General features: G+C 36.7%; 1 protein-coding gene across 2 annotated transcripts in view; it reads right to left on the reverse strand.

Annotated features, from left to right (window-relative positions):
• Positions 1 to 16,255: 16,255 nt before the first annotated feature.
• Positions 16,256 to 23,938, reverse strand: part of LOC104532576 (guanine nucleotide-binding protein G(i) subunit alpha-1) — a 34,585-nt gene continuing 26,902 nt past the window's right edge. Inside the window, exons 6-9 of one of the 2 annotated variants that reach the window (XM_010177819.1) lie at positions 19,290 to 19,419; positions 17,932 to 18,085; positions 16,845 to 17,059; positions 16,524 to 16,743 (exon numbers count right to left, since the gene is read on the reverse strand). In XM_010177819.1, the coding sequence (XP_010176121.1) occupies positions 16,869 to 17,059; positions 17,932 to 18,085; positions 19,290 to 19,419 (475 nt within the window). In that variant the 3' untranslated portion in view covers positions 16,524 to 16,743; positions 16,845 to 16,868. Of the gene's footprint in view, positions 17,060 to 17,931; positions 18,086 to 19,289; positions 19,420 to 23,938 lie in introns of both variants that reach the window. The other variant, XM_029087435.1, reaches the window with a different exon arrangement.

Genomic DNA, 23,938 nt, shown 5'->3' on the forward strand with positions numbered 1-23,938 from the left:
CATTTTTTTAACATAAGAATTTTAAAATATATTTATTTATAAAGAATTTAAGGATGCCATTCATATGAATCCTGATGAAACTTTTGCACTTAGGTAAAACACTTCACAAAAGCTTTAAAAAGCACAGTGTAAAAGGTGGCTGAAAATCATTAATGCAACAAGGACAATCCCTCCTCTTACTGCCAAAGGAAACATGAACATAAAGCTCTTCAAACACTAACAAAAATTTCTGTCGCATGAAAAAAAGATGCAAGAAAATCGTGGATTCTTTAGAACTGAAATTTAATAACTTCTGAGATTAGACTTCTTTTTGGAGTCTAGTGTGCAGCCATTAACACATTTAAACAGATCTCACCGCCCCACCTCGGGGTGGGGGGGGTAGAAAAAAAAACCCAAACCAGTAAAAGCAAGAAAAATCACTGAAATTTGGAATATAGGTTACAAAAGTAAATCTTTATTTTAACATAAAAATACCATTGGCTATTAAAGTAACTACCTTAAATAGGCTCATGGGTTAAAAGCTTAATTTGAAACCAATACCTTTATCTTGAGTCAAGGCACTTCAAAAGAAAAAGTTTTCATCTGCTAAAACCATTATCATTGTTCTCTAAAAATAGGAGAGTACTTAATTGAACAGACCCTGCACTTGCTTCATTGGAACAATAGAGCCATTTTTCTTCTTTTTGTTGTTGTTAGTTTGGTTTTGCCATTTTAAAGCAACAAACAAGAATTCTGACAGCCGAAATTAATTAATGTGTCACTCACATTACCAGCTGAGTTCATTAACTGGGGAAATGAGGGTATAAGGACCTGCAAAACCATGATTTCATTAACTGTATTGGCATAAGAAGCACAACTTTAAATACATGAGTTTTATCACTGGCTTCATCACTTAAGGCAAAAGTGTATATGAAGATATAAACTTTTTTCGAAGATGACAGCAGGTGCCCCAGAAGAGAGCTCAACTGACCCTGCCTTCCTATTCTTACCTGCATATTGGCTAAGCCAGAGAGCTAACGAGATCATCACATTCAAGCATAGGATTGTGGAGCAAAGAAAATTACTACTTTTGTTGTTAGGACCTAACCCATGTTTTAGAAAGGTGACATCATTCCCAAGCACTACTAAACTGAAATAGGACTGAGCTGTTTTCCCGTTACGTTGTGTACCTCCCTTAAAGATGCATTTCACAGTCCGTGTTCACAGCCTTGCAGGAAGAGGATGCTTAATTTTAGCAACAACCTTGAATGTTTCTACCAGTGAGCAGATCTATAAGCAAACAGTACAATTGCTAAATCTCATTGATCCAAGTGGTTTTTTGTTACTGAAGAACAAAGTTAAATAGACTACAATAGTGGATTTATATAAAGCCATCAAGCAACAAAGGCTGGAAAGAACAATATAATCATCTTATGTTCTTTTTTTATTACCATTTTAATTATTAAAAAAAAAAAAAAAAGAAGAAGAAAACAAATTGAGGTCACAGCTTTTTTTCCAGAGTGATTCACATCTACAGTTATGAAAACATTGCAAAATTCATACTGTGCAATCAAGTCCTGTGGTAGATGTACAGACCAGCTTCAGAAGATTTGACTTCAGAAACCTCCAGCAGAAAACCTGCCCTTTGCCTTTTTTTCCCATGCCAACGGCATCTGTTCTGTAATATTATCTGTCATAAAATTCCTGGCAGAAATTCTGTGTTGTTTCACTGGACTTTTCTTCACCCCAGTCAATTGTCAAATAGTATTTCTTGAATCAAGACAAGGACAGAACTTGTAGATCCTCAGGTTTGCCATTTTGGCATCCCAGAGAACCACAATCCACATTTTCCCTTCTGCCTCTATCACAGACAATTCACCCCCAGACCCTTTATGGTAAGGCAAAATGCAGAAACTTAGTCCTGCCACATTGCTTGGCTTTGGTTGTGCTAGCTTGGGGCAGGAGGAAGTGCCAACACAGGCTGCACCCTGGGGACATATCGTATGGTTTGAAAGCAAGTAGCTGTTGGCACCTAGGAGATGGACATCATAAAAGGCGTATCATCCAGTACAGAAGAAGCCCTGATTACTATCCCACTCCCATCTCCCCTGTGCTCCACACTCCACCTTCTTCCACAAGACCCCTCCAAGGTCCTAAGGCTGCTTGTCCTCTATCAAGACAGCCTGTCCATGGTACAGATCCCAAATGTTGACCTCCTCAGGAGAAGGAACATCAGCAGATTTTCCTGCAGTGCCCACTCCAGGTATTTCACCACCAGAAAGAGCAGCAGATCACATAGTCTCAGTCCCAGATCCAGCTGAGAAGCAGTAAGACAAAGAGCAACTCCCAGCAGAAGAGGATGTCTTCCCAAAGGATGATGTGGCTCTTGTGATTAATGATGGAGCAAATCCTTGCAACAGCAGAAAGGAATCCATCCAATCCCTCTAGAGCACACAACAAGGAAAAAACAGGGATGGACCATTAGCATCAAACTCTTCCCACAGCAGACCCAGACCAACACTCCCATCTCAACTGTTGCTTCTCACAGTTACAGGAGAGCTCATTCCAGGTTCTTATCTCTAGGTTACTATCAAAGCAGAGAGATTATTCAGACTGAAGACAGAGCACTGCCATCCACTCTCCACGCTGAAGAAGGTTTAGCAGTAGTCAGCAAGTCATCTCAGTAAGGGCCCTTGTCCAAGAAGTCTTTTTTTGATATGATCATCAAACTGAAGATTATTACTAAAAATTCTGGTTTTGAGGTCCCAGTAAGCTAAGTACAGATATGGGCAACAGTGTGTGTCTTCAGACTAAACAAGTTCCTCACCACAAAAATATCTGAGAATTGAGCCTCATCTGTTCCCAGGCTGCCACATACAATTCAGTGTGGCTCATCCAGCAGCAGGTTGATTGTCAAAATGTTTCAAATAAGAAAAGAAGAGCCAACAGAAAAATAGATTGTCTCATGGGCTGCATTTGAAGAAAGGTCATGGATATCAAGAAAAGAGCAGTTCCTTGGTCATATTTTCTAATCTGAGCCTCCAACCATGGAAGGGCCCTATGGAAGGACCCCATGGCCCCAGCAGGTGTTCACTTGCCTGCCCTACTTGGCAAAGGCCAAGAAGAAGGCCAAGTAGGCTGCCACCAAGACAGCTGGCAATCTCTTTCCAGTCTCCTCCTCACACACAGGCTGGCTGGATCCTTACGAAAATTGTAAAAATAAGTCTTAAAAAATTGTTTGTTTTAATGTTTTGTTGGGAGCCTTTTTTGCTCCTACTCCTCTCCCAAACAGCAAGCTTATTGCCAAGAAGGCAGCCCACATAGAAAAGTTGATGCAGAAATCCAGGCTGCTAGACAGGAGAGATATTACAGAGGAACACTTTAATCTTCATAGCTAAAAGGCTGGCAGCAGTAAGGAGGAATGCCCAAAAGCCTGTAGAGGTCTGGTGATGGCTAAAGAGCAGCTTTCCAGAATACATGCCTGAGAGTATTTCACACAAGTTTCTAGCCCTGTAGAATAGGGATGATTGTTATGAGGATTAAATGGTCTGAATAAAAAGCAACATACTGCTTATGCCTTGTATTATACAAGTGCCCTTATAGAGTCTAGGACATTTTGTGCATATAGCATGCTCTCGTTATGGCAAAGAGATCAGTGCCTTAGGCAGGGAGAGAGAAACAATACAGATGAGTGCCATGTCTCGTCGTGCTAGAAGGGAGGCGGGGATGTTTGGAGAAAGGCAGCCTGGGACAAGGGTGAGCCTGCTGACCCCTGGCCCTGCCAAACAATTCCCTGGGGTATGCCACAGCTCACAGCCCACTGTTCCCTGCACAGTGCTGGCAGAAAGGCTATCCTACAGCATCCATCTCCTTAGCAAGATGACAGAAAACACACTGCATGTCAACACTGAGGAGTTAGGACCCTCTCAAAGCAAGTGCATGAGCCTCTTGGTCTCCCGGTAGAGCTGAATGGTAACAAAGTGTGGATGAATATGCTAGTACGCTGGAAGATGAGGTTTTCTTTGAGGAGAAGAAATGCATCTTCAATGGAAAATGCCTGAGCTATAAAACCCAATTTGTGATATAAGCTGTTACTGCAGAGACTCACAGAAACCGCTGATCTTCCACAATGGTTCACAGGGCCTGTAAAATGTCAGAATGACAATTATTAGTTAACACAATTGTAACTGTATTATGAAAGCTGCATACAGGGATGTGAACCTCAACTTTTCAGTTGAGAGATCCCTGATAACACCACCAGTACTGATTAACCTCAAGCATGCAATCGTTATGGACCAAACTGCACTGAAAGTGAAATATGGTACCACAAGCTTAGGCCACCAGCAGATGGTCATCTTACTTAGAATTGATTCCTCACTGACCAGTGGAAGTGAAGGATTTCCAAGATCCAGAGGGCAATGGCAAGGCTCTCTTCCAGAGGAATGAGTTCTCCATACAGGAAACTGTACGCCCCTTCAGCAGAAATAAGAGCACTGGGTGCAGTAGTTGTAGACAGGTTGCTGCCTGCTTCTGTACCAGTGGTACACAGTGGCTGAGCATCTGTGCATAGACTCTTACATAGAGTGAATAGCATAAGGTCTGCTACCTTAGATTTAGTTTTCACCAGCAGTGTGCTTCCAAAGCAGATTTCCTAGTCATCCTCAATGGTTTCCACTGTGGACAAGTTCTGCAACATCTGAACCAGGTGTGCACCTACAACGTTCAGCTCCTAAGGGGCACTTGGTCCAGAAGAGTAGCTGGTTTAGAGTAACATCCCCTGAATCACACAGAGCTTGGGCACTGCATCCTTAGCAACAGGCATTTTACTTGAACAAATCTGCTCTCTTGGTCTGCACTGCTTGCAGGCACAGCCTAGGTGAGCGTGAAAACAGTGATCCATGAGCATGAGTAACACTAGAGACACATTCCAGGAGAAGCACCAGTTTGTGCTGCAGCTGAAGCATGGTACAGCCCAGGCAAACCACTGTAGAGCACAGCGAGGCAGGACAGTACAGTCACCAGCCAGTCTGCAATGGTTGGAAGAAGGACTCAAACACACTCCCTGATAATGCCTGTTAACGTCAGCATAGACACAACTTTCCTCAGCTTCTTTCTATATTCGAAATGTGTTTGTGGCGTTTTGTTTTTCTCTAATAGATATGAAACGCACGTCAGGCTGGAATAGGCCTGGCAATTTCAGTTTCAGCTTCAAACTGGTTTTAGTATCAGATTTTATGAATCCTTGAAAAGAGGTTCAGTTTCACTTTAATAGGATTGCTGACAGATCATATTGTAAACAGTGTTAGTATATAACGTTTACTATCTTACAACTGGATTTGAGAAGCACATAAAATGTGAAGAGACACTATGAAATATACTTCCAAGAAGTTAATCCCACTCATAAGTTAGGTATTTTTTTACATAAGAGAAAACATGATGAAACAGACTAATCTACAATAAAGTGTAGGTAAACATGTTTTCTAAAAGGACAAACATACATTTGCCAAGAAAAAGGTTATATACCGAATTTCTAAGGTAGTATTTTACTCAACCTCCCTGGAAAGTTTAGAATACTTTTCTAACCTATGCCTTTAAAGAAAGGTTCAGTACCTTTCCAGGCCATTAAATACTAAATAAATTGTCTGTATTACATCACTGCAGCCCAGCGAACCAGGTCTCAGAAATGGCTGAGGGATAATAGTGCAGTTTTGGAGACAGCCTAAAGAGTAAGGCTGAATACGATTATCTCATATTCATTTGTTCTGCCACAGACTTCACATGCTACTTAGAGCAAGAAATTTATTATAATGAACTAGGTATGCCAGGAAATGGTCTTTGAGAGATTCCACCGAAATCAGTTTTGGTCTTTGTTTTCCATAACAGTCTAATACTCCATGTTATTTCCACTAGTGGAAAAGAATTTCCAGTTTGTTCTTATAGAAAATATCTTAAACACAAGACAGCACGTTACAATGTGCGAAGGGTCTGTTTTACTGGTACAAGAACCATCCTCGTCTGTAGTGCATGTGTATTGTTTATATACTCATACATAATAAATAAAAAACAATTGAATTCAGAATAAAATTAGGATTTCAAAGTATACAGTAGAACTATCTAGTCATCAAAACATAGTACTAATAGAGGAAGTCTTGTTGCTAGTTATTATATGATGTAATTGTTTATGTCAGCATTTGCATCTAATTGCATTGGACTAATCAATTAATTAAATGCCCTCTGGGTAACAAATGTCCTGCTAAAAAGTACTGCTACTAAACCATTATGCATCAGACAACTTCCATTAAAAGTACTGCCACGTTAGAAGGTGACTGTTCACCTGACTAACTAGCCTGCATGGGGCTTTGTGGTCATCCCAGGTAAGTCAGTTATGTTAGCCCATCATCATCTAACTTTAGTGGAAGCAGAATTCAGTTGTGTGGGATAGACAACGCTGAACACAAAACTCCTGTCTTCTAGCAGCAAAGCAATGAGCAGCAGTCAGGTACATTTTACTGTTGAATTCTAGTACCAGTAAATTTTGCTAGTGTCTTGAGAGAAATTCCCTACCTCTGATGCTGGTTTTTGAGGGATGAAGTGTGATAAGTGTTTTGATGTTTGTGGGTTTTTTCTGAAGAGGATTCATATCCCTCTCAAGACCTGGTTAATCTCTTAAGCTTATTTACTACAGAAAATCCTATCAACCAGTAAATCATTATGCCATCTGCACATGCTGCAGACTCCTTCAGCTGTGATTCACTCTGTGGAATGACTTCTTACGTGTCTCTTAACTATGGGGAACTGAATCTTATCCAGGTCTTATTTCTATGAAATGCTATTCCAGATAGTTCACCTCAAATCATCATCTATGGAAACAAAGCCAAAAGGATTTTGCATTCTCGGTTACAGCAGGTAATTTGTCTAGGAAATGAGGCAACTCCCAATTCAGGATTACTTTGTTCACTTTAAATGGGAAAGATTTAGAAAGTCTGGTTCTGGCAGCCCTCTAAATCCTCTTGTACCATCACCACTTCATCCCTAATTCAGCATAATTTCATACTTAGCACTCCACTGCCTTAGACCAGACTAACCAGCTGTGCCTACCCCCATAAAAACAGCAGCCAGTCAGGAGTTCTCCTCTTCCATCAGCAGGGTAACAGTGACTGAGAACTGCACTTTTGGAAGTACCAACCCCAAAATAAAGCTACACACAATATAGTTGATAGTCGTGCACAAAACACTTAAAACCACGGCACAGCAAGTGCTCAGAAACACATGCCAAAACCTCCTTTGATCACACATTCGGCCTGGAGTTCAGTAGTTGCATGGAAGACCACCAGAGGCTGTGTGCAAGTCCATATGATCATCATATGGAGATTGTTACAGAAGAGAGATCTACTCGTAAGGATTACGTATTGCTTGAAAAGGGCTTATTCTTTATCTTTCCATGTTGTGCAGATCTGATAGTCTCTTTCCATCTGCTTCCTCTGCAGAACATTAAAAATAGCATTCACAAGAGAGACATTAAAGTCTTATTTTTCAGCTATAAGAAATCACACAGCCACTGGCATCCCCAGCTGCATCCTTTTCCCCAAGATCCACTCACTGCCTTTCCTGTTACCTCCCTCTGTTAATAAAAATCCCCCTAAATCAATGTATTTGGCAAGTGCATTTATTGTAGCTGTAGATAAATAACTAGAGGGGAAAAAAAATGTAAGTAAGTAGAAAGGTACACAGGCTCATAGCTTCACTAAATTACTCAGCTTTCAAAGTCTGTTTCATGAGCTAATCTACAGAGATATTTCAGGCAGTCTACACTAAAAAGTAATTTCAAAAATATTCAAACTTTCAGAGGCCCAAAACAGGCGAAAAAACAAAACAAAACAAAACAAAACATGCATGGCATTTCTAAACTGTGGAGGGAACATTTAATTATTGTGGTCCACAATAATCATTGTAAGTACCTGTTGGGTTTTTTTCTCAGTATCTTTAGCACAGCTGTAGTGCTACAGAACACGGAAAAGAGAGCAACAAAGAATAAAAACAACACAGAAGGAAAAAAAACCCTCCTCTAAATTTTACTGAGGAAATATTTAAACCTACAATAAAACAACGAGAATAGAGCTGCAGGATAGATATTTGAGGCATTTTTGCACATATTGCATAAGATCATAGCTCTGGAAGACAGGAAGAGTTATGATGGAACACTTTGCAACAAAGACAGTATGATTTTTTTTCAAAGCATTACAAACTACCAAGGCCACAGAACTAACCACCTGCCTCTCAAGCTGAGGAGCCTCCAATGAGCAGCAGCCAGCTGAGATCTAAAGATCCATCAAACAAAACTACTCAAATACCCCACAGAAGTACTGAGTTCTGTCTTTTGGCTCTTAGTCCTCCATTATCTACAGCCTTTGGCATTAGAAGCAAATTCATCTTTGTGAATCAAAATACGTGCCAATTATGCTGTTTCATTATTATGGTGCTCTGTAGCATGTCCTCCATGTTGCTTGACAGCATTAAAATAAAAAAATAAATCAGATTTTAAAGATTAATAGATAGAGGAAGGTAAATGATGGTCGCTTCTCACTATACTTCTCATGTCATTTCTCAAAGAATCCAACGCAGAGAGGCAGAATGCAGCATCACTGGGCACCTACTTAGAAGTGAAGAGCTGTGCTGATACAGTGGCTAACAAAGCACCCTGTTTTGGTATAATGAAAAGTTATAAACATCAATTTGCTGTGTTTAAAGCACAAAAGCCTGTATAGACATGTTAACTCCACTATTTTGCTTTCCAGAATACAGCTCATATGAAAGATCTGCCTTAAAAGTCCAGTTTATACCTCCTGGGCCATTGCTCACCCAAGAGTATAAAAGTCCGCTAAGGAGTTAAGAGAGTTTAAAGCAAAGAAGAAATCTGACTTCCTAGGAGTTTATTTTTGAATGCAGTAGTCAAAGACGAATGGCTCTGGGCAGAATTCCAGTTGGCAATGAGGCAAAGAGACAAATACCTTGCAAGGAAGCTTCGTGCCTTCATTCAGAAGTATAAAGCATTCTGCTGTCCAGTTAAACTCCTCCAGTCCTCTATTGTTGACAGCCTTTCCTCAACATGCTACCTGAATTCTTCCAGAAGGAACACAGTATTCTGATTTTCATTTAGTTTTCCCTGGGCTAATAACACCATGACTCAATGGAAGTCTTCCATTAATTATTCTCATCTGACCAGAAACAGCATGGAGGCAGCAGAAAGGGGTTTTGGTATTTCAGCCTATGATAATGTATTTTTCAGTCTTTCAAACTGCTTTTTTTTTGTTTGTTTGTTTTTGGGGTTTTTTTGGTAAAACATTTTGAATTATTTAGTAACCTACAAACCTCTCAAGTAGTATTTAAGCCCTGGAAATAGAAAATTCTGAAGCTTGTTGAGGTGATTCAAACATATTTTCTGGTAAAACACTCATGTTGTATTCTTTCCCCATCCATCCTACCAAAAGCATTTTTTTATTTTTTTTTTACAAAAAGCTTTCCACTTTTAAACCCTTTTCACTCATAAATAGCTTTGCAATTCAAGCCACACAAGGAGAAACAGAAACCAACGCAGGAAAAAATTGCAAGAATGAATGAAGGACTAAAAAAAATATGCATTGTACAGAAAGTCTCATCAGGCTGAATCCATCCAGCTCAACAAAGAAACAGCTAAAGGATAACAACATCAGTCTTAAGTGAGCTCTAAGTTTTTCCTGTTTGCTGATAGTTCAAGAAATAGTTGATAAATTAATTTTAAATTGAATTAAGACATTGTAAACTATTATAAATAAGATGGTATCTGGAAAAAAGTTCTAAATGGATTTTTTTGTTACCTTTCAAAGGTGAAGAGAAGGGACATAGCTGTAGTCTCACACAAGGGTACTCCTTCAGGATACAGGCAAATGAGTTCAGCAGCTGCTTTGTTTTAGAGCAAGTATCTGAGTAAAGGTCTAACGCCGACATCTTCTACTGAACTTATTTTACTTGATACAAGATACAGACATTTGTTGCAAAAGAATGAATGATTAGGGTTGGTAACTGATACATACAGATTCTAGCCCTTGCAGAGATGAGACGTCAGTATTATGTAAAGTGAAATCATTCTAACAGCACAAGGTAAAAATAACCATTTCACAGTATTTACTAGCCAACTCGTCAGGGCGCTTTTCTCAGACTTGAGCACTTCAAAAATCAGACTGAATTTGAACCTTAGCATCCCAACTGCTGCTGAATTCAGCTGCCAGCTGAATAGGCTCGCAACTGGATGACAGAAAATACTGTTGGTGCCACCATCGCCTCAATTCTGTCTATAGTATGACAACGGGAAGAGCCATCTCCAAAAACCTGGCATAGATCTACTTCACCAATGAGTTTCTGAGATGCTGACATAATGTGATCACGTGTCTAAGTGTTATTGGAAGAATGCAAGCCTTGGTTACCTAATATGCATAATTTTAATTTTGCAAATTACTTCCTTAGTGATCATGTCTTCTTTACTTAGATGTAGAAGTTTCATTGTGTTTTAAATAAACTGAACTACAGTGCATTTATCAAAGGCTATGAAAACATACTCATTACCACAGGCCAGCTGATAGGCAATCACTTGACAAACTGTTTTAACTCACTTGAGATGCTGAACATTAAAGTGAGGCAAATTATCCTGCTTCTAACAGAACTGCTCATTGCTTTCTGAAGCCCCATTGAGAGTGATGAAACGGCTAACTCCTTTTAAAGCTTTCACTGAAAGTCAGTTTATGTAAACAACCCTTCTACAGCAGTCATCACAGTTTGGCCTCGAAGGACCTTAACACTTGTGCTCTTGTAGTTTAGGCTCCTATATCACTGATACCATTTTAATATTTCCTCTTTGTCAAGGATGTCAACTGTCAATGTACTGGATTAAAACATTATCGCTATCAGGAAGCGTGATCAGTTTTTTGCTGCAAGTCCATGGAAGACACAAATGGTTCATTCTTCCTCTCTTACAGCCTATGGGAGCATTGTGTTTCAGCACTGGTGTCGGGAAGGCTCACACAGAGCACTTTGAGTGCTCCATTAATCTTCCTCTCACAGATTTACTGGGGCAAAAATGAAGTTAAATGAAACAGCTTGTCTCTGCTTCTGCACTTTAATATTTAAAACACTATAAAATTAATTTAACAGCCTCGGGATTTATCTTTTTAGATCATGTTTGAGACTACATAAAACTAAAAAAATTCTGGTTTTGAAGAAAAACTCATTGAAGACTAGCAAACCATTACTCTGCAGCTATATTAGCATTTTATTCTTTCTGGCATGGCTTTTAACTAGAGGAAGATAGGTCTTCAAAGGCTCAGAAGCTGGATAGGACAAATGCTTCAAGATTAAGCATGCAACATACCAACAACTTTCTCCTAGCAGCACCCATATACATAATCTCTTTTTGTAAAATTGTTTTAAGCCCCAACAGCATTCAAATACAAACCTAATAGACATCAGAAGAGCAGTCACCTCCTTCCCCCTCCATCTCTGTTCAACTCCTCTGGGGAGCACTCCCTCTCCCCTCTCCAGGAGAATCCAGGTGCCTATTTCTTTTTGCCAAGTAGCTCACAACCCTTTTCCTCAATATTTGTAAGATCAGGCTGCCTGGGCCTTTAATATGCAAACATCTAACACCCTCACTTGGGAAAGGGGTAAGGCCCCACTCTAGCTCCTCACAATTAGAGCTTCAGACAACAAAAATAACATATCAAAAAACAACATTATGCCACATCGCTCTCCCAAAGTTGCTTTCTTCAAATATTGGACACAGATGTGCAGTTCATCATGGAGTATTTTTGCTAAAGTCTTCCCAGAATATCAGTCTCATGTGCCTGACTACAAACATCTTGAAAATGTTCATTTTGTCTCAGATTATATAGTTTATGACTTTCTTCCATTCCTTAAATAGAGTCAGAAGGCCAAAGACTGAGAATTTTATAAAGAATTAAGTTATAAGTAGAAAAACAAGGCAAACTAACAACATTTAGCCAAACCAACACAACTTGGCTATGAAAGACACTGGCATAGTCTACAAGAAATTACTTCAGAATTTGATCAAATGTACTTCTCTCCATGTGCAGTATCTACCAATTTTTTTTTTTACAATAGACTTTTTTACAATAACATCTCTAGAAGTATGAAGGATTAAAACTGTGTTTTGGTTAGGGATTAAAAATAGTAGAGAGATCATCATTAGAAATGGGGTATGATGAACTATCCTTGCCGATTGTAGTTATCTTAAGACATAATAGACAGGACAAAAATCACATCTTGAACACATGTTCAAATATGTTTGCTACAACAAAGTCACTGAATATAATTTGGATATGCTTTTTCTAGTTGTTGGGTGTTTGTATTCTAAATTATGCAGTTGATAGCTTCTGATTTTTATTTATTTTCAATAAATGCACAAATAGTTCTTATTGAAGAAATTTAAATTTTGGCAATTTATACCAAGTGAAAGTTAATACTATTCTTATTGTAAAAATATCTTTATTTTAATAACAAAGCTCTCAAAGTTAGACTAAGTATTTTAAGTCTGTGATTTATGGAATCAAAACAGGAACAGCTGCATCTTTGTTTTATTCCACCAAAAATCCTGGCATACAGGACAAGTATTAGCTTTTTTCAATCAAAACTATGTAACATTCTTATGATGACTTAGTTTCGTAGGATTTTTAGAATAGATTTTGCAGGTTTTTTTATCACATTGTAAAAGAATCATTACATTGGAACAGAGGAAGAGTGAGAATTTGTGACTGTACCTCAGCATATTTTTTTTCAGAGTAAGACTTTATGGTTCCTGAGGTAAATTATTACACCTATGACTTTATGTGCAAAACTGATGGATAATTCACTTGTTTCAGTTTAGGTAACTGCTATTTTATTTTGACAAATGGTTCAATCCTTCTGGAAGTATCTTGGTATCTATTTGAAATGTGTCTCACACTCAGCCATTTGTACTGTGCAGTCTCAAAGTGTATTCTGATTTTGTAGAAACGAGGACACTTATTTGCAAGAGGTATTTCAGATGTGCTCTGTGACATCCTGTACGGACTTCTGATCAGACTGTGCATCACTGTGGACTCCCACTACCACAAGCAAGAAACCACATGCAGAGCAAACCAACCAGCAACATCTTGTCTGGAACCATGACCAACTTGGAAAGCATTGCTCCTAAATATGTTACGGATAAAAAGCTTGATAAACGTATTTTAACTCATCCATTTTTAAATACAGCATATTTTCATAACTTGGAAACATAAATGATTGAAATTCTGCTCCTAGCTTCCTCTCCATCAAGGCAGCTTCTTTTCATGAACTCCAGAGACAGAGCTGGAAATTGTTTTCTTGCACCTATGCAACTGAAATTTTAATGTTCCTGTTCTTCAGAGTCCAAAAAACCGAAATTGCTGAAAAACCTACAGGCACTGATATAGCTAATGACTGGTAATTAAGTTCATCTTTCACTAGTCTGATGTTCCTCATTCATAGCCTGGGAGTGCACTCTCTCACAGGCTATCAATTATTTGAGGATGAGCTGCTTTCAGTCTCTCGTTGCGCCTTCTACACTTTTTTCAAAATTAAACAGTCAAGGATTTTAAGTTTACAACCCTGGCATTACTCTTTGACCTACAGGTTCTTAGTTATTAATATGAAGTATAATAGCTTCAAGAGATATCTACACAGTAGGATAGCCAGTATCTTGGTAGGGTTTCCTTTTAGCTTGATTTGGAACAGAAACTTATCCTTCCATTTTCCCCAATTCTAAATGCATACGAGCCATCAGGCTGTTCAGCATGCTGCAAACTGAGCACTCTTGCTCCCTAAGGTTTTATGTAGAATTTACATAATGCAGCTGCTAACTGCATACATGGAAACAGAAACTGCAATCTGGTAAACATGTATGCTGCTACATGCTAGGGTCCTGGACCTTGTTTTAGTTACTAAATCACAACATTTAACATTAGACCTCCTCAATAGGTAGCACTGTGAAGACAAATATAAAATTATCCAAACCACACTTCTTCACAGTTAAGCCCCTTAAAAATAACTACACGTTTAACGATGGCTGCATTTTATTGAGAGACTTGAACCACAGACAATATGCTCACAAGAACATGGGTGCTGAAGAAGCCCCCATAAGGTTATAATCCCCTACATATACTAAATCTGTAATATTTAAAATAATCTGAAGGAATATCGAAACTAGTAGAGCAAGGTTCCTTATGTAAGGCTAGGAAAAGCTGTTTGCCTGAATATTTTGCATGAAGAAGTGAGAGGAATAGAGAATTAGAATAGAATGGAGGCTCAGATTGCTGAGGGACAAGACTGTCCTCAGTGGCAGACCTGCAGGATTTCCACCATTTTCTGCAGTGCTCTGAGAAACAGCCTCCTGACAGGACAGAGATGGAGCAGAGCCTTATTACAACTGCAGTGAAAACTAAGTGTGTGGCTCCCACCACTATTGCACATATATCCTCTTATAGCTTGTCAAAAAGCAGCGGCCTAAGCAGACAAGTTTCATCTCAGGACAAAGACTGATCAACCAGTACAGAGCATCTGAAAGGAAACATACCTGCTGTCCACTCAACAAGTTGGACTAGCAGGCAAAAGTATTTCACAATTTTGTTCTGTGTTAAGATGTAAATATTTCAGAAAATGCCAGTTATGAAATTCCAAAAATTCTCCAATTGAAGGTGTTAGGAACAATGGTAAAGGGAAAATGTTTAGGAATTAATCAATAATCATCAGTTTATGCTTATTTTCATTTTACTATTTCTTGCATAAAGTTTTGATTCATATCTTGACTTCATATCTTCTCATTTTTACTACTTAGATATCTCCACAGGATGGATGCAAAAAGATTTCCATCAGCACATTTAATGAAAAACATTTCTTTCAAGCAAGGCACAAAATTTAGATTTATTTATGTAATTTGATTAACCCCAATTTTTGTTTTACATTAAGTACAAAAACCAACTTGAACGTAGGTGTAAATACAATTTCCACAAAGTATTCAATGAGATTTAAAATCAGTTATGTATCCAGAACTGTAAAGCACGATTAAAAGCAGCCCAGGATATACAGATTGCTTACCATAACTGCTGCAAGAGCTCATAATGTAGGAATATATTTAACAAACTCCAGTATTAAGTTACCTCCTTTCTAATCTTTCATTTGAAAGGCATTTAGCAGTTCTGTACCTAACAAAGGAAGCAGTAACAAATGAGAAGCGCAAGCTATCTGAGGCCTAAATGAAACACATACACAATCAAAAATTAAATAAGAGAACAATGACTTAAATAGTTTGGTTGAACATTTCTAAGAACACAAATGCTAAGATAATACAGAAAAATAGCAACAGGTTCAAAGACTTATTTAATTCTCAGAGAACTTATGGTGTACTGTAGCTGCCCGAAATATTTTAACAATTGTAGAAAATCGTATTTCCAAGTTTGGTACGTTTGTATTTTCTAGATGACATACATTTAAGACAACCATCCATGAACTTATGTACAAATAGAAGCTTATTAATTTTAAAACCTGTATAAAAAAATCAATTTTGGCACTACCCATAAGGCAATAGATGATATGTACCTAAGATAGCAAATCACATAATGAAAGCATAACCAGAAGAAAATAATATTATTTAATTTATTATTTAAAGAAACTGTGAGACTTTAATTATAATTAAAAAGGAAATTAAAGAATCAGCATTTGCAAGTCACCAAAACACCCTGTCCAAAATACCGAAGATTCTTATATGCAACAGGAAATTGCTTTAATCTGTGAAGCCACTGTGCCATGTCTTGCAGGAGAACCTGATATTTCTGCGGTTATTAAATTGTCAAACTAGTTTTATTACTAGAAAATAGAAAAAAGTTTAAGGATAACATGATTTTACTTCTTAAGTAAGCAGAAAAATACTACTCTGAAGTTGAGCCTTTGTTGACAGTCTATTTAAAAAACCCAAAGGTAATTTTGCCATTCACTCCATTGAGTAAATACCACAGTTTTAAACTTTTTTTAATTTATATGAATGGTTTTAGCAACTTCCTTTCTGCATTTCCATCAGTTTCAATTATAGTTGAAATTTAAAATTCAGTTTCTCAGTGTTGCCACATTTGCACTGCAATGACTGCAAGCCCAGATTTCATGAACTGTGGATTTCATTTAAATTTTAAAAATAATCTTCTGCATTTATCTTACATTTGTAAAAAGATATTTTTCAAAACTTAAGGCAAAAACCAAGTTTTATTGGTTATGTTTCTTTAAGTCTGAAGAGGTGTACAAGGCTGTTTAAATATCAAAAAAGCTAACACCATATACAGTATTACCAATAAAAGTAAAGAATAAGGCAGCATGCACCCTTAAAATGAAAAGAAAATTTAATTTTACAAGATGTTTAAATAATCTAAAGGCAAAAAGTGTCTGTCTCCTCTAAGAGTATCTTCATAAAACATGGAAATTTTAGAGGACATCAAGTTACTAAAATATTCCGTTCAACGTTTATACAAATACATTACTACAATTATAAGTTTACATACAATCAACTGACATCTCAGGGTTAACGAATTACTTAAATTTACAAGACAAACATAAATAAAGCTGTTAAAACAGGCAAGTACAGTACTGATCTATCATTCAGCACAACATATTTTGTATTTCTTTCACCTTGAAAAGAATCGGATTATAATTGTGCGAAGTCGTTCTCCAAATCTAGAAATAAAATAAAAGAGAATTAAGTATATCTATGCAGGTTTTACACAGCATGGGCATATTCCAAATGCCTAAGTCCTGTTTTCAGGCATGTAATTTACCATTTAGTAACCTTTTGTCTGTTCTCAGAAGAGGCCACAGTCTTTAAGGTTATTTTTAATTATGACATCAGTTACAGCATCGAAAACGAATTGTACATTTTTTGTGTCTGTGGCACATGTGAAGTGAGTGTAGATTTCCTTTGTGTCTTTTCTCTTGTTCAGATCTTCAAACTGACACTGAATGTAAGCAGCTGCTTCTTCATAAGTGTTCGATCCTAGAAGGAGAAAGTTGCTCAGTAAGCCAGTTTCAAACTGAGAAAGAGCGAGATGTATACCGTATCTTTAAAGAACATGGTCCACAGTCGTTGCTTTAAAATACCATAAACGAACAAGAAGGAAATATTTTGAACAGATTTTTAAGAACAAAAACTAAGGACTCAATTCGATTCCAACAGCGGGAAAAGTCTTTCTATTTACTTCAGTGGCAGGTGGAGCAAGTTATTAATGACCCATCACTGTTCCCTAGACTAGGATATTTTGCTTCCTTCATTCAAGTTATTCACTTTCAATTTTTATTTAACAGGTTTGGGTTTTTCCCAAACTCAAAGACATTTGGCATACATATTTCTCCTAGGCTTTTTACCTCCAATGTGCTATTTTCTGTACAATGGAATAGTTTGAAGTTACAATTAAAATGATACATAAAAAAGCTAAGACTTGTTAAATGAAATCATCCTCTTTTGCTATGTATCTCCTGAACAAGCCACCTACTTCGAACATGTATGTACACTCCCTGTTCAAATAAACTCTCATGTATCCTCATGGATTCCTGCTAGTGAAAAAAATGACATCTAACTACAAAAACAGGACAGCAGAAAAAAGAATGGGCTAAATAAACTAGGCTGAAAAGAGTTGCAGCAATAACATGTAAATGCTACCAGTGGATCAGCATTACTTCACCTGGTTAAAAAGATGAATCTGACACAGCACTATTTTATTTGTGAATCCATAGAAACACCCCCCTCATCTTAAACTTGATTTCATTTGAATATTTTAGATAGAGTTATTAAACTCTTCTCGATTTGTGCATCAAAAATGAAGTAATTTAACCAAGAATTACTTGACACCTGCACCCCCCCTCCAATACCTGCATATTCAGGGTAGCAAATAGTGAGAGGACTCCTTTTGATTTTTTCTTCAAAAAGATCTTTCTTGTTCAAGAAGAGAATAATAGAAGTGTCTGTGAACCATTTATTGTTGCAGATACTGTCAAACAATTTCATGCTTTCATGCATTCGATTCTGTAATTAGAAAAAAGCACCTTGTTGTATTTATCAGACTTCAGTAGTAAAATCAGAATACATATTTCTGGTTAGTTACAAATGAATCAGGTAAGTTAAAAAAGGAAGTTTATATCATATAGAATCACATTTTACCACAGGGAGAGGCCAAGACCATTACAAAGAGCACTTTCATGAGTAGGGTTTAAGCAATTACTATTTTTGGCGTTTTTTTTCCTCATTTCCAAGCTTAAGTTGTTTAATATTTTAGAAGTTTTTGGCGTCTTTTGACATTTTTGACAGAGCTGCTTAGTCACCCAAATTTGTCTTACACTGATTAGGTTCTCTGGAAACTGAAAATTAAATTCTGCACCTAGCTAAGATTCCAGCATAAGAAAAGAAAAAAAAGTTCTATAGAGTTAGAAAATCAAGTGAGCATGTTTTTTTTCCTCTTACCCTCATTTTTAACTCTGTAGAAGAAATAACCAACATGTAAGCACTTTGGTCAAGCTCCAGTCATTTAAGTAGCAGAATGCTAGCTATGATCTTCTTTAACTACATTTGACTCGAAAGGTTTTTTTGTTTTTCTTTCCTCTCCAAACTATATATGTAAGAATTGGCAGAACATGAGGAAGAGCACAGAAGTTTGTTAATGATTCACGCACAATAAGCATCACTTTAGACCACTCAGATAGTAAAAAGCATACACTCTGGGCATACTGATATAGGAGGATGTCACGCCTTGAAAGAGGAGAAAGGAGTGAAAGAGGTTGGAAGGGAGAACAAAGAGAAAAATTTCTGCAATTAAGGAAAGTGATCAGAGAAACACATTTAGAAATAAACAAAAACTGAGGAAGGAAAGGAAAACAAAACATGCCGTGCAGTAGAAACAGATAAGTCAAGCAATTTCTTATTAAAAATCTCTAGCATCCATCCAGAGACTAATGTGTATTACTGACAATCTATCCTCATTAATTTATGCATCCTTTAAAACATGAAAGAGTAACAGAAAAGAATACTTGTCTCGTAGTATTCCTTTTGAGAATATGAGGAAATACTTTGAAACCCAAAAGCAAGAATTCTGTCACCATTTCTATGAGACTGTTTACACAAAACCCATCTTATAAAGCAGTAATACTCTAAAAGATGTATTTATAGCTTTCCCTTCAAACTTATTTAGTTTCTATCCAACAACTATTCTCTTCTTCAACATTAATGTACTTGCCATTTCCTCATCTTCAGCCAAGACCAAGTCATAATCACTTAACGCCACACAAAAAATAATTGCTGTAACACCCTCAAAACAATGAATCCACTTCTTGCGCTCTGATCTTTGGCCTCCAACATCAAACATCCTGCAAAACAGAAGTGCAAAGCAGGGAATTAACTTTGGAATTTCTGGCTTTCTGAATGTTAATCAATAAAATCTGAAAGTATCAGCCTTGTAAGGCTGATCAGAAAATTTTAAAAGGCATAAAAACCTGCAACATTTATTACTATTTATGTCTCAGTATTAAAAAAAAAAAGTTTTAATAAAGCCTTAAAAGCTGTCCTATGCAACAAGAGAAAGTGTGAAACCAACGCTAAACATAACTATTTACAATACTATATTTCATTAACAAAGTTAATTGTAATCTATAAAAAAATACACAGAGTTAGCTTCACTAAATGTAAACTAGATGAAAGTGTTGCTTAACCTTTAGCCTGAATGAATAAAAAGTAAAATAATAAAAGGTATTGATCAACAATCTAAGATTCTTCAAGAGCACAGTGGTATTTCTTAATACTTGGAAATAAAGCAATACAAAGGAAGCTGGATACAAGTAACACCAGCTATTATTTTTATCTTAATATTCTGAATATAAATATATAAAATTTAATTTTCACTTTTTCAAATTTAATCTGGAATCTCTAAATCATGGTGAGTTTCTGCTCCTCTCTCCTAAACCAGATTGCAATTTGATCTATTTTTCAACTGTCCATGTTTAAATGGGATATTTTTTAAAAGGCACTAAAATTATTTTCAAGATTCTCTTAACAGACAAAATAAGCATTACATAATAAGAATAATCATTCTCCCTCTACTAAATGCAATTTTTGGAAATGCAGTTAAGCGGGAAAACTGAGCGATAAAGGTGAGTCTTGTTGCTCTGGAATTCTTAGCTTAGCAGAAATAGAGCAATAGGAAAAGACCACATTCCAGATCTTCACAGCAGAGGAACAGCAAATTAGACATTAGATTTACTTTTCTCTGCTATTTAAAAGCTTTAAATATACATTTACTAACTACTGTGGGCAACAGACACTCTGAAAGACAGAACTTTCATGAGACATCATAAGGAACTTCTAAGTATTTTCCAAGCCAGATAAATAGCATCTTGATACAATGAACTGAATCATGGGGTGGGGGATGAGACCCAACACAAAAAAAAACCCCAAAACCCCCCCAAATAATGGGCAAACAGTGGTATCTCAAAATTAAGTGATATATATGTTGTAGCATCTTGTCAAAGAGAAAGAACACAGACTTTTTCTACCTGTCTCTTTCCTATCATAGAAAAACAAATCTGTCATCTCAAATTCTTGCAATGACTTACAGCTTTCAAAACAAGGCAAATATGTCACATATTGCTTCCCTTGTATATTAGTCAATATTCTATCATGCTAAAACTTAATTTCTTCCCCCTACTTAAAAGCAAATGCAATTATTCCTTTTAAAAGAGGCCTGATTTTTGTCTTCCAGGGTTTTCACTAGTAATTTTAACTTTTTTTCTACATTGCCACAAAAAAAAAAAGCGCTTACAATTCAGTAGGTATAAAAACATTCATATAGGAGGAGGAGGAAGAGAGAAGAGAAAGAATAGAAGACAGACCAGTTCCTACATCTTTATCCTCTTTGCTGTAAGTAGCAGAATGGTCAGCTCTATCACAAAAGCCTTATTTGGGTAAAAATGTCATACAAACATGAAGAGAAATCCAGACCAGAACAACAGTTGTTAAGATGCATTAGCTATAATTCTTGTAAAAATATTTCAGCATTGCCTCAAGCAATTCAGAATTATATTAGAAATAAGGCTATCACATTGAGAGCTTTCAGTAGACAGTAGGGCATGTAGGTTTGAACAACAACAAATCTCATTCTTTACAGGATAGAACAGAACACGAGACAGAAAAATTAACTGAGAAACTGAACAAGAAAAAATCCTCCTTTTATTTTTTGTGGACACCAGCTTCAGGAACATGAGAAATTAAATGCTTTATACTGATGGCAATACTGTAATATCAATCTGAATGAGTCTCACCTAGTTCAGTAATACCTTATGGCACTGGTCAATGCAAAAATATTACTAATAAGATAACTGAGAGGTATAAGAAAATATGACACAGCTTCCTGTATTAATAGAAAACTGTAGCAAAAAGTATTCTTTCAAAGAACAGCAAAAATACATAAAGAAAATAGGTCTGCACAAGAGGCATTGTATGGCTTGTTCAGACTATGTTGCCAGTATGTATCCTGGGAAGGGAGGTAAAATGCAGAAGATGCACAACTCCTAGAACATAGAAGTGTAATTTTCAGTTTGTATTCACAGATACTGATTTTAGCCAGAAATATGTGCTTCAGTTGAGAATAGCCTCTCTGCCAGTGGTGTATTTCACCAGTGATGCTTGTCTGTTTTGGGGCTTGTTTCTAACAGTGCACCTAACAAGCTCACGGTTCTTTATGTAAACCATCTTTTTGCACTAATCTTTGACATTTTTATATACTAAAATCTAGTGCTGGGTGAAGTTTTGGCACCACAGTTTCACAGTGAGCACCTCAACAGCAAGCAATAAGAACCCGAGCTGCTTCTCCATATGATATCAGCACAGAGAATACAGGCATACAGAAAAAAAACTCCCACAACTATTTGGCACACAAAATTCTTGAGAAAAAGGTAAGGCTGTAAAATTAGCCATTCTGAACAGAGTGGTCTTAAAAGTTCTTAAGTTTTCCATCTGCCCTGTTAGAAGTTATACTGGGGCCTGTTAGGTCAAAGTTGCTAAAGACTGAAACACGGATAGAAGCTGTTTAATCTGCAGATAAATTTTAATAAGTTTTGAAAGAATAATTTACAGATTACATCTTCCAATAGGGGAGGGTGTGACACAGAGTTGTGTGCAAGCCCATCTTTTAAGCATTCGCTTCAGGTGCCAAAATTCATAGTACCACCCATAGTCTGACTACTCAACCGTATTTAGCTTACACAAGGTAAGTCAGAGTCTACTATGAACTACAAAGAAATACAAGGCACTGGTGAAAGAACTGAAGTTTGTAACAGCTGAATCTGCCCTCCTTATCTAAAGAACGAAGGCATTAGAGAAATGCTTTAATGACTTTCTATTATTTAAAGAAAAAAAACATATTTCTCCAATGAGATTACAAGGTGACTATGCCACATTAAGACAAATTACTTCACTGAGCTAAATGTAAAGCACTAAAGACACTTCTCCAGTCATCACTCTACTAAGCTATGTTACTTGGATATATTAAATAGATAGCTTTCTGAATGGTTTATCTGCAATTGTGCAAATTTAAGGACTTAGGCAAGGCCCTTTCAGTAGCACAATGTTTCCCAAAGCTTCTGGCAAGACTTGCTATGTTCTGCCTCTTTCAGGCTATTTAAGCAAGGAACCTGATTCCAGTACCCATGCAATATGTGGGCCAAAAGGACACAAGATATTTATTATGGTTGCTTTCATTTCTTTTGTAAGTTGTTTGTTCCAGTCCACAGTCTTACGAAAGACTGAATTTGACAAATATTTTGTTGAGGCAGGGTGAGTGTTTAAAAAAATATGATACATATCTGGAAAGTCTCACATATTACACACTTGTTAAAACCAACCTGTATTTTTTATTATTGTCCTTTCCTGTTTTCCCTGGGCTGTAAGATTGTAGATAAAAAACCTACTGATTCAATGTTGGTGTACCACATGACTAGATAAATTGCACTTGAAGGGATTCAATTACTGTTGATATTTTTAGAAATCTTCAAGTGCTCTGAGTTGTTAGATTTTTATTTAAGAAAAACACAGTAAAAAAGTAGAGGAGGAAATAAATCAGAAGAAAAATAAAATTCCTTTGCTTTCTGATCAAAAAACCATCAGAAACATCATAACCTCTAAGGAAGTCTCCTACTTGGGTGACAATGCTCATTGCCCATTTAATGTTCCACAATGGAATAATGCCATCCTAAAAACATTTTAAAAGACTACTCTTGTTAGAATTAAAAATGAAAAAAAGATTCCTTAGGAGGGTTCCTTACCTTCAGAGATATCTTTGAGGGGAAGTTTCTGGCTATCACCCTATATAAATACAAGTCAGCCACCTACTCAGTTCTCAAATAATTAGTGATGGCTGTACCCATAGGAAGATATTTTGTACTTTTATATCTTAATGATTAATACTTCAAATTTTAGTCATTATTTCTGTCAATTCTAATGTTAATGTTTTATAATTTTGTACTAAGACCTGAATCTCCATAAAAATTTGTTACATTATCAGAAGAATATGTTACATTATGAGAAGAATATTTCTACTAAATAGGTGTTCTTTGAAGACAGGAGTAAATAATCAGACTCAACCTCTGAAATAGTCTATAGATGGAGATGACTTACTATTTGCATTTTAGATTGAATCAATAAAGTTATGCTAAGTGCTTCATAGAGAAGGCTGAAATGAGGCTCAACCTCAATCTAAATACACACAGTAAAACGGGAAAGAGAATGAAAAAAGTACACAATATTGCACAGTCACATTTATGTACCCTCATCTCGGTATAATCAAGCCTTTTATGCCTTTAGTTCATCTTAAAAGTTCTTTTCAATGTTATGTAA

This window comes from Antrostomus carolinensis, unplaced genomic scaffold (assembly GCF_000700745.2).
Source record: "Antrostomus carolinensis isolate BGI_N321 unplaced genomic scaffold, ASM70074v2 scaffold16961, whole genome shotgun sequence".
Taxonomy (NCBI): Eukaryota; Metazoa; Chordata; class Aves; order Caprimulgiformes; family Caprimulgidae; genus Antrostomus; species Antrostomus carolinensis.